Source organism: Protopterus annectens, chromosome 8.part0 (genome assembly GCF_019279795.1).
Source record: "Protopterus annectens isolate FY-2018-M chromosome 8.part0, PAN1.0, whole genome shotgun sequence".
NCBI lineage: Eukaryota > Metazoa > Chordata > Ceratodontiformes > Protopteridae > Protopterus > Protopterus annectens.
This window is the reverse complement of record NC_056741.1, coordinates 737,281,891-737,294,089: the sequence shown is the minus strand read 5'-3', so window position 1 is coordinate 737,294,089 and position 12,199 is coordinate 737,281,891. Positions and strand designations below refer to the sequence as shown.

Here is a 12,199-nt window from a genome sequence, read left to right as displayed (position 1 = left end):
CTGAGACATTTTCTGTTTGGCATATACATCTCAAAAGGTGGTGCAGTGGTAGCATTGTTGCCTCACAGCAAGAGGTTCTTCCGTTCGATTCTTGGCTGGAGTGCCTTCTGTGTGGAGTCTGCATGTCCTCCCCGCGGTTGGGTGGGCATTCAAAAGATATGCATAAATGGGCGTGCTTTCGTTGAAGGTTGAACGTTGAGCTGGCATCTCATCATTTGTCAAAATCTACTGCCAATCATTAGCAGACCGGAGTTCTGCTGTGGCGACCCCTAACCGGGAAAAGCCGAAAGACAACAACAACATATACATCTCAAAAGTAAAAGGAAATACCAAAGGGCTTTGGTCGACTAAGTCTGAGATGACTGCAAGCTAGGAGAAGTTATTGAATCCCCAAATGACTTAACCATCATGTAGGAAGGTTTGTCCCAAACAATAATTGGTGCCAGAATCATGAATTGCAACTAAAATCCAAGAAATACATTATTGTATCCTTTGGGAAGTCACCTACTCCAGGGAACTGCCAAATTGACAATGTCCCTTAAGAAATGACCCAGTTGTTTGGCATTTAGGAACTTGTGTGTACAGTGACCTAACTTTTTGACTAATATGTGCGCAGAGTCATAAAGTATTTCTGCATTGCACAGCTTATAAACAGATTGATTGTGACTAGATCTAGAAATGTTATTGCCCCCCTTCGATCTAAGGATGGGTAATAGAAAATGTACTCCAGGATCCCCCGTCATGCCACTAATGGATAGAGGCAGTTCCTAAATGCTACATCCCTTACATGGGTCCCCTTAAATTATCTATAGTGTGATCACATTTATTCTCACTAGGGCTAAAATACAATTATCAGCCATGGGATAGGTAAGACCAATCAAGAATGTTAATTCAAGCACCAAAATGGAAACTGGCTAAGCTTAAAATGTCCTCCAAGTGAACCTACATTGTGGAAGTAAATAGTTTTAAAAAATTGTCATTTTTAGATCACTAAGTGCCCCTATCACTCCCTCCCCCCCTCCCCCAGTCTTCAACAGCTTCCGGCATATCTGGCCATAGTACATGAAAGATACTTTGTGTGTGTTTGTATATATATATATATATATATATATATATATATATATATAGATAGATAGATAGATATATAGGATCACTACAGAATACAGAAATTCTACAGTCCTGAAAGTCTGAATCCTGAGGACCAGAATCTCGAGATTGCAGAATCTCAAATGTAGTGAATGGGGATTGCCGTACAGTGCGGAACAGGAACTTTGCCATTCACTCCACTGTAGTGCGATCTCATAGTTGGTATATTTAAGTTGCAGGGGCTGTAGGGGGTTCAGGGGGTCTTGCTCCCCTGCATACATGTTAGAATAGTTTGGTGTATGTTTTATTTATTTATTTATTTATTTATTTTTTAAGTTTTGAGATTTCGCAAGCTCGAGATTCTGGTCCTCGGGATTTAGTGTCTTGGGATTGTGGAAATTTGGTATTCCATAGTGATTATATATATATATATATATATATATATATATATATATATATATATATATATATATACATATATATATATATATATATATATATATATATATATATATATATATATATATATATATACTTTGGCTGTGGTATACAGACATAAATTATTTATAGACAATACATTTACCTACCAACACTTTGCAAGATTTGCGAGCAAGTATGGGAAACTGACTTGTTATTTGAATGTGTGTGTGTGTGTGTGTGTGTGTGTGTGTGTGTGTGTGTGTGTGTGTGTGTGTGTGTGTATGCATGTAGTTTGAATTACTATTGTATTTCCTAGGTTGTGAAATAACTGTTTTTGATTTCTCCTTATTTTGTGCTCATTTTGTGTAGTGACTGTATTTTGAATATTATTTTTTTTGCTCTGTTTTCGTACTGATTTTATTGTTGATGAAATGTTTTAAAATACTTCAGATCATTAACAGGACTATGCAAGATGCAACTACCAATAATACAGGCAGATGAGACCTCAGCTTGATGTGACATCCAAGGAACAGCATTTCAAGTGTGCAGCAATGTATCCACATGCTTCATTAGAACATCAGTATTAGCATATGAACTCAGGTGGCTGCTGTGGGGATAGAGCTGGCAATCACTTAATATTTCCTGAAGCAAATGTGAATGGTGTTGTGTATTTTCTGGTTCATTATGTTGTGTTCATATTGCAATTGTGTCAATATGATTTTTTTTTTCTTTTCTTATATATTTTTTTCTGGATTTAGGTTGATTTTGTGAAAGACAATACTGTAAATTACAATACTGTGAGAAAGATTGTTTAAAATCCCAGTAAATTCATTAGACTCACACAGCCTTATTTTTTGTAGGGTGCTTTGCCTTCCATAACCCCTGAATAGAAGTAGGCTTGCAGCATCTCCCAAATTAAATAGAATCCTCTACAAGGGTGTTTTGTCTCAAGAAAAGGAAATTCATAACTTAAATCAACAACTTCCACAATCAGCCTGAATAAATAACTGCAGAAGTGATCGTGAGATTGCACAATTTTCTATTGCTTTTCTCTTTTATTTATATGTTTGATTTAAGCTGCTATGTATGTTTCTGCAGTTCAACTCTAGGGCAGTGTCATTGTGTTTCCCTCCTGTTAAAGGGTCTTAGACTCAATTGTAGGTTAAACAAGTCATCTCCTGAAAAACTGTAACAAAGAAAACCATGGACATGTATTATTTAAAAGTTTAATATTTTGAGAAAAACTGTAACAAAGAAAACCATGGACATGTATTATTTAAAAGTTTAATATTTTTATAATAAATACAGAAAGTCCTGCCCAATCCACGCACAACTAAAACTATAGCTTACAGCTAATTTTCATATCTTTAGCTCTATTAGATGGAGACAATTAGGTAAAAAAATATAAGAAAAAAGAAGAAAAAGACCTTGGTGTATAGGTTTATGGGCTGTTTACATTTCCAGTGTTATTTCTAGTGTTAGCCTTCAAGTGATAGAAGGATTGAGTGCATATGACATTTAGACAGATTATGGCTACCAATTAGTAGGTGAGAAGTTGTAGTTCTGGAATCATGCGTATAGCAGTGTTTAATTTACATAAGAAGCACTGCCCCCACTACTGCTTTAATCACCATCCCTATCTTATCAAAGTAGACGATGTAGCAATAATGTTCTTTGGCTTTACTTTACACATACCAGTGAGATTAAGCAAACATTAGTACACAAAAGCTCTGTTCTCAGTTTGTTGACCTACTCTTTTGACACTTGAATTGCAGTATTTCACACTACTGCAGATAAGTGTAGCTGTACAACAACATTAGCATGATATATGAATTATGCACACATTCAGTTGACATACTGGTGTCCTGTTTTCATATTCTTTTCTGGGTATGCAGTGCTCAGAGTCTTTCTAATTGTCATACATTTACAGACTTACATTTGCAGTTGTTTTCTCTTTATCTCTCAGTCCCTCCCATTTCTCTGCATATGTGTAAACCCTGATCTAATAATAAGTGATCACTTAGTTTCCTTTGGTCCTCTTTCCCCATTGTGACCTCATCATTATGCTTTCTCCTCTCTTACCCCCCCCCGCCCACCCAGTACCCTTTAGAGATGCCTTGCTCACCAGTGAAGAAGTTTTTATAAAACAAAATATGTTTTTAAGGTTTATGCTTTTGTGCTGTGTGATGTATATGCAGTAGCTGTTTTAAATGGTGCTATTTAGAGTTGCAGTGCTTTGGGTGTTTGTGGAGATCAGGACTCACTTGACAGTGCCTTGAATTGACTCCTCTATTTTACACAGTATTTTGTAAAGTCTGCCCTGGGTCTTGAGGGGGTGGGGGGAGCTGTGCCTCCAACACTACCCAGCAAATATAACCATCCTCTGGGGTTGCACCATTTGTAGAGAAGAGAAGGGAAGGGAAGCCAAAGTAGGCAAACCCTAAACTTTACAATTACAGTATTTTTCTTCCCTAAAGTATGGCCTAGGTTCAGTATAAACACTCAGGCCACAAAATAGAGTTTGAATGAATGAAATAAAGAAAGTATGAATAAGGTAAATGGCCCAGATTCTGTCAAAAGGTTCTTATTTGACTGATTTTTTCAACTGGCCCCTTCCCGTAAGGACGAAGATTAGAGAAATATTATGCGCAGAGTGTTCAGTACAAAAAGGGGCTGAAAGACAAAAATACGTATACAGAGATCCATTTTAAGAAAGCAAACAAAAAAGAATAAACAAAAAAAAAATATTGCAACATTTTTTGTGTTCAGAAATGAAAAGACAGTTTCTGGATGTGTGATGCATGCATGAAGTGTGATAAAGGTAGCAAGTACATTACACATTTCTGCTTGCTACTCCGCTATTTAAAAAAAGCCTAGATACTTCATGTTGGTTACATCTCAGGCATGAATGCTTGATGGCTAACAGTGGCTACTCAGGCTTTGGTAGATCCTGATGTGCAGTTTACTTCCAATTTTATTCCAGAAAGAAGAAGAAACACTGCCCTATATCCTGCGGACAAGTAAGTGTCACATCACATACTGCTACACTGTTTATTCGTTGTGTCCTTGCTCTGTACATGCTGGTTTGCATACTTTTTAGAGAAAGTATAACGACTCAGAATGGCATACTTCACAAAAAAATTCTTACTCACATAACAGCTTCCTTTCCCAATTACTGCAGTATCAGAGTTACCCTGGGGTGTAGCAGAGCATTATCCTACTGTCATAGTGGGTAATGATGAGTCACCGTGCTGGTGGTGGGGGCAGTGCATAGGGAAAAAAATGGCTTTCTTTCTCCTGTCCTTGGGAGAGAATGCTGAATAAATAAACCATCGCTGTTAGGAGTTCACAGGTCTTAAAAAAGACAAGCTTCAGCTCACTACAACTTAGCAACAAGATAAGGAGTCACACAAGAAACATAAGGTAGAAGACATTCAGTTCGAGAACAACTGGTCTCTGTTATTCTAATCGGGTTACTTAGCCTGCTATCCTAACAGAGCTCTTTGGAAGACAGCTGCTGCATCCAGTCACAGTATTAAGGTAGACACTTTTGTTTATCTTCTGTTACTGTAAACACTTAGTATGATTTTAATCCTAGAGTTTTACTTAAAATTCTTTAGAAGAAATGAACACCTATGTGCCATGCCAACAGAAGTGTAGGTTCGGTGTATGAGATAACTTAGTCCAAAGATATATAGCAGTTATGTATGCGCTGACGGTGGGCTAATATATTTGTTTTTATTCTATACATCAGGTTTGCTGTAACACAAATCAAACATGTAGTGACTAGTAGCTACCTTGACTACATAGGAGAAATGCATAAATGCCAAATGTCCTTCACTCCTCTCTATTCATGCTACAGTAAATCCCCAGTAAGCTCCTAAGCTCAACTAAAAGGTATAACATCTGCTCAAAACATATCAGACATACCTTTCTATCATGCAGGACACGAGGTGTTCATTTATTTATATAAATATAGAATAAGTGTGCAGACTTTCCATTAAAAATAAAGAAAGCAAGCTCTGAAAGTTTACAGTGATGTGCTTATTCCATTAAGTAATAGACTGTTAATAATACTTACAGCAAAGCTTTTCTGGGGTTCTTGTATAAAAGAGAAGCCACCCTAGAGCCATGTTACAGTGAGAAACTAGATATGTTGTCACCAGCCCTAAGTATAAATGAAAAGAAAAAAAAACTACTTAGTTTAATTGTGGCAAAGAAAAAAAGACAGTGTCTCTTTAAGAGTGTCTCCTCCTATTTTTTTACTTTAACTGCCAGTAACAGAGTATCAATTTGCCTTGCTGCAAGTGAAGATACACGGAACTGAAATCCAGGAGTGCTTGGAGCTGTTGAACAAAAGGTGTGCATTTTGTGTGTGTTGGGGGGGAGAGACAAAGACACAGTAACATATTAAGGACAACAAACTTCTACAGCACCTTTACAGTGGGAGAGGCAAGACAAACAAACTTCAAACTTTTCTCTGTTTCTCAAGAATGTTCATCAGAGGATCTAGGAGGAGGCGTTCCAACAGATCAGTGAGTACTTACCACTAATGAAACAAAATACTTTGTTCTCCAGGGACTTTTAATTTGACAGGGAATGAGGAGAGAGGGAGAGTAAGAGAGAGGGCGAGAAAAAGACAAACCTGAATAATAAAGTTTTACCTGGCCAGAGGGTGGAAGGATAAGAGGAGGGACTGAACTGAAAGAAAGTTGCTTTGTTCAGCACAATTTATTTATTTGTTTATTTGTGGGGGGGCTCTTATTTTATTGTGTGTTTGAAGTCACAAATTTGGAGCCTAGAAATCTGATCTGGTTTTTAAACTGTAACTGTTAAAAAATGATACCATTATTAGAAGGATTGTGGGATAAAGCAAGGTGTATGCTGTGCTGTTGTGTTTTCTAACCCTTTGTATATTTGTTTACCATTAAATATTCATCTAATTGTATAGTATGCCTTTCTGTATTATAGCTGTACCCTGATTAGCAGAGGGGAAAAAAGCTTATGAACACCCTGAATTTCGGAAATTTAATATCACAAAAAATGGGCATACATGTGGCTTGCTGTGGACTTTGTTTACTTTATGTTTTAAGGGTACAGCTTATTGTCCAATATAAGCATGAACATATTTGTTTTGACTTATTATTTCTAAAAGTAAAAGCTCTTGTCTCTCCTCGTTATTTTGTGTAGTACATATTTTTTTACATCAACTTTATGTACAGGGCAGTATGTATTGTTAAAGTGTATGAACCTGTAAATGAGCTGTGTATGATCTGCTATTTATGACCATATGAAAGAGAATGCATTTTAAAATGAAGAGTATGGTACACAAGGATCTGTCATATTTTCTTGAATTATTATTAGTATTTAAGAATGGAGGTTTTCTTAAGTGCTTCATTCATCTCATACAACTCTATAAGGTACTGCATTTCTGTCAGCCAGTAGTGATTCCACTTAAACTCTGGAAATTGCCTCTGTCAGGAGGAAGAGAGCCACTGTACTGTTATGAAACTTATTAGTGTACCCAGGAATGTGTGAAAGTTAAATTTTCTTAAGAGCAGGTAATATGCAGAATTTAATTGTAAGATGTGGTCTCTGGCTTCTAGGCTCACAGCCCCAGTCTATTAAAAATGTGCTATATTGTCTCCTTTTGATGGCCTTTTCACATTTCTAATCTCTCTTGTAATGTGAAACTTACTCAAAATTTCAATTGGAGCATAAAATGAAAGCCTTCACTTCCAAGAAAATTTGGTTGCCAAAGCTTGTTAACTGCTATCACTTTTCTGTCTTTAACACCTGCAGTTTGTCTCTGTCATTTTAGAAAGTTCTATGCATTATGGAATGTTGCATATTTACATTTTCATTCAATAAAAAAGAAAGGTAAAAATAAACTTTTCTGAAATTTTTGTGTAACTTTAAATAGGAAATATTATATGCATTTTTTATATTTGTGTTTTAATACTACTGTCTATATGTTTCTGACTTAACATGTGCTTACAGATGGTGACTTTTTTGTTGTTGACCTGTTTGACCTACTTCCTAAGCTTGCATAGCCAAACATATGCTACAAGAGCATCAGTTACTTATAACAAATGTTAGTTTGCCACAAGGAACTAGTGAAACTGCAACTATTTGATCAGATTATTTTTTGTAGAAAGGCAAAGCACCCAAATGCCCATACATTGCTCGAAATCTGTAAGAGTTATTCCTGCATGGTATAATTAACCACAGCCTGCAACTAGCCTTCTACTTCAGGCTGCTGTATATCATTATTGCAGCTTTAAAGTCCACAAGTAATATTGTTTCCATAAGAACCCTGTCTTTTTTCTTTTTTCTATTTTATGACTCATTCATAGTAATATTACTTCTGAAGATGAAAGTGCATAATTTGGAGCCAGCCTCCATAGGTTATTTTTTTTTTCTTTTCAGTACCTGAACAGTTTTTAACATCAGAAAATATGCTTGACTGGGTGGTTGTTCCCTATAGTATTTATGATGTACATTCTTCTTTCACATGTTTCTTGGTGCTAAGTTATTTAAATGCCTCATCTTGATTTGCTGTATACATTTGCTCCAAATATATCCCATTAGGAATCCTAATAATGCCTGAACGATAAAAGGTGCACAATTTTAAAACAATAAAACATGTAGCACTGATTTTTTTTTTTTTCTGTTCACATTGCACAGTACCTTGTCACTGGCTTCAAAGAAATGAAGCCACATTTCTGTATCCCTATAAGTGTCTATATGTAGTATATTTTTTTCCTCTTTCAGTTGCATTTTGGGTATCCATTTCGGAAAGCAACATTCCATGTATTACCCTTTAAAGCTCTCAGAAGTGTTTAAAAGTCCAGAAGAACAAAATTTTGATATGTGAAGTGATGCTTAAGCTATTGCCAAAAAAAGTTCATGCTGGCTGATAAAACGTCAACATTTTCTAAAGATATTCACTTTAGTAGCTGTGATCTATATAAATGTCTATGCTTGCATCTCACTAGTGTGGGAGTTGACACAAAAGCTTATAATAATAAATATGAATAACAGAAAATAAAAAAAAAAAATAATCACAGCACCTTCCAAAACTATGGAGTAAGTTTCTCGTTTTGATCAGATTAAATCTGTCATTAAGTTCTTTCCAATGTAATATTTGTACATACTTGGGGATATGGAAATTTCAACTTGGGGTTTTATTAGTTAGGCTTATTGAAGGCCATTTAAAGGCTTGACTTTAAATCTGTGAACCTAGCTGGAATAAGCCCCTTCTTGTTATAGGCTGTACCTGGGGGGAGGTAATAAACTTGAATAGGGTCACAGAACTTGCAAGACAGAGCGAGAGTGTGTGCAGATGTATGCTATTCAAACCAGTTGTCGAAATTTATGTCCTTCCATCAACTCGTCTCATTTGACTTGAGTAACTAGGATGCCAAGCATTCAGACTAATGGGGCCAAATTTATTTTCTTCTGGCCCACAATGCCTGTCTTTCCAGAGACAGCTGTTCATGAAACTTGGTTGTAGAACTGAAATGATGTTACTGGTTGTGGAGGGGATGGTATCATCTTGTAGTCTCTAACATAAAAAGAGTATTTTTGTATTTAAACCTTTAAGCATGAGGTGCTTTAAATTGTATTTGCCTCCAGACTTCTTCCCTGCTTAGTAAATGACTCACTGTGTTAGTAACTTAATTATGTTTTTATAATGTCTGCCCTCTGACATTATTTAAATCTTTGTTGTCTCACTGGTTATATAGCCTTGTATATCTGAAGGGCCTTTACCGCAGTATATTAAAAAAAATGGATCTAAAGCTGGGCAGCACTAGAAACAACTCAAAAGTTTATGGACTGGATAATCGTACTGTTGAAGTTGGTTCAAGCATTATGTTTGTGCAATAATGTAGTTCTATGCATTGCTGTTTGAAACTTTGCTATGGGGCAGCATCTGTTTTTTTATTTTTTTTTTCCTGAGAAGCAGGAGATGGATAAATATATGTGAAGCATAGTGCATCCTGAATTCTTCTTGGGTTGTGTCCTAAAATAAGGGCAGGTCTAAGGAGGTAACAATATCAGGGTTTTCTCTTATGTGTTTAAAGCTTACATTTCTTTACTCTTGCAGAAGAAGGATGAAAGTGACAGATTTTTTTTTCTATAAATTCTTAGAAACCTGTAACCTTATTTGTGGAAGCCTTTAACTATTTTTTTTTTTTTGTTTTGGCCTAAGACTGGGTTCCTGCTAGAGGCAGCTGTACATTAATTTCTGGGAATGAACAATATCAGTTGATGAGGAAGAAAATACTGCATTTGTTTGTTGCACTTGCAGTAAGTAATGCATTTTTATTGGTACATAATCTTTAAGTTGCGCAATTTTTTTGTGAAAAGATGAAAGAAAATGAGGTTCTTTTATCTTTTATTTATTTATTTAAGTTTGATGACTGGGGAAGTCCACTGGGCCAAGAAGAGGCCATTTTCAGTGGAGGCCCAGGGAGAAAAGCTCCACTATAATTGCAAGTTACATTTCACGTTACAAAAGGACATAGTTCATACAGCTAATGAGCTCCATGATATTTGCAATTGACTTGTCACAATGTTACAACATGAAAAGACATAATTCAATACAGAAATTTCAGCATTTACATATAGTGAATATTTTTGTTATAAACTCAATTGTAGGTTTAACATTTCAAAATATATAGCTATTAGCCAATAGTAGCTTAGGAAAATATTATGCATGGAAAGGGTAAAAGTATATTTGAGATTGGAGAGTATAGTACAACAGATATTAGAGAGAAAATTAGTTTTTGGTAGGGGAGGGATTATATTGGGTGGGATGAAGTAATAGTAGAGGTAGTTGGATGAGTCTGTGCAAGGTGGGATGGGGGGTTTAAGTTGGAGCGTGGCAAGGACATTCTCATTTGGAAGAAAGATGAGAGAATAGCTGGGATTTGAAATTTGTATGGTTAGGTGGGTTGTGTAGGTGTGTGGGGAGAGAGTTCCACTGTTTAGCTAAGGAGTGGGACAGCAGTAGATGGCCGGGAGGTTATGCAGGTTTGTAGACCTGAAGGAGATTTTGGTTTTTGGATCGGAGTGAACGGTTGGAAATGTAAGGTTTTAAGGAAGTAGCGAGAGCTGAGCAGTTGGCAAGTTTAAAGATGAGCTTGTGGGCAATGATGAGTTGTAGGTAACTGAGGTAGTTGGGTAGTTCAAGCCCATTGAGGGTGAGGAGGGAGTGACAATAGTGGGATGAGTTTTTTAATTGGTTGCAAATTTGGAGATCTTATGGTAGCAGGATTCAAGTTTGGACCAAAGGCTAAGATGGAGATTGGTGAAAAGAGGGGCACCATACATAAGAGAGGGGAGTAGGAGGGTGGATGCAAGAGTTTGACAGGTAGAGAGGCTTAGGAAGCCGTTGTCTGTAGAGGAGACCTACTTTTGGTGGGTTTTCTTGATTGCGGAGCAGATGTGGGTGTCCAGTTTTAGTTCATCAACAATGATGCCAAGAAGCTTGGTGCTGGGAACAATTTCAAGGAGGGTGTTGTTTTGGCTCTGTATGGTGAATGTGGATTTGTCAATGGTGTTTTTGGTAGGGAAAAAAACATTAGTTTGGTTTTATTTGCATTTAGTGCCAGATGGTTAGACTGCATCCATGTTTCTGTTTTGGAGAAGGCTAGTTGGGTTTTTGCTAAGAGCTCGGAGGGGGAGAAGGATGAGCAGATGATTGTTGAGTCATCTGCATATTGGATGATAGATGAGTCTGGGATGGATTGGTGAAAGTTTTTAATGAATAGGTTGAAGAGAAGAGGGCCAAGAACAGAACCTTGGACACCTGTGGGTGTGGGAAGGAAGAGGGAGGTTGAAGTTTTCCATTGGACAGCTTGTTGGTGGTTGAACAAGTGGCTGAAAAACCAGGTGATGGTGGTGGGAGAGAGGTGTAGAGTGGAGAGTTGGGATATAAGTAGGGGGTGTGAGATGGTGGCAAGGGCCTTTGACAGATCGAGGAATAGTGTGGATACAAACTTGCCTGAGTCGCGTTTCAGGTTTATGGTTTCAAGAAAGGAAAGAAGGGCAGTCATGGTGCTGTGGCCAGGGTGGAAGCTGTGTTGGGTAGGGGAGAGGAGATTGTTTAGCGTTAGGTGTGCCATGAGTTGTACTTGTATTGTTTTCTCTAGTATTTTAGAAAGATGGGAAAGGATAGCAGTAGGCTTGAAGTTGGTGTTATCAGTATTTTTGCCACCTTTGTATAGGGGATGATGTAAGCATGGTGCCAGATAGAAGGGACATATGCTTTTTGTATGGCTCTATTTATAAGATTGGAGATGGGATAGGCAATGCTGTGTGCACAGTGTTTTAGGAAGGTTGGTGGAAGGTTGTCAGGTGCACTGCGACAGGGTTTGAGTTTGAGGAGAAGTCTTTTTATAGTGTTTGTGGGAATGGGCTTGAGGCAGAAGGATGTGGAGGAAGGTTGATGATTAGGGTGATGGTTGGGGCAGGAGGGGGTGGGAAGGAGGCTGATAGTTTAGCTATGCAGTCTATGAAGAATGAGTTGAACTGGCTGGCTGTTTCAAGGTTGGGGTCTGGGCAGGGGTTTTCTTTGTTGCCAGGATGCAGCATGGATGAAATGGAGTCCCAGACTTTTTGGTGATTTGTTGAGTGCAAGGACTGGAGTTTGAAGTAGTGGGCTTTGTTGTCTTTAATTATTAGT

At 37.3% G+C, this 12,199-nt stretch overlaps 1 protein-coding gene across 1 annotated transcript in view; it reads left to right on the top strand.

Annotated features, from left to right (window-relative positions):
- Nucleotides 1-5,799: 5,799 nt before the first annotated feature.
- PRICKLE3 (prickle planar cell polarity protein 3) overlaps nucleotides 5,800-12,199 on the top strand; it is a 1,188,758-nt gene continuing 1,182,358 nt past the window's right edge. Inside the window, exon 1 of the mRNA XM_044080198.1 lies at nucleotides 5,800-6,041. Coding sequence (XP_043936133.1) covers nucleotides 6,000-6,041 — 42 coding nt within the window. The 5' untranslated portion in view covers nucleotides 5,800-5,999. The remainder of the gene's footprint in view (nucleotides 6,042-12,199) is intronic.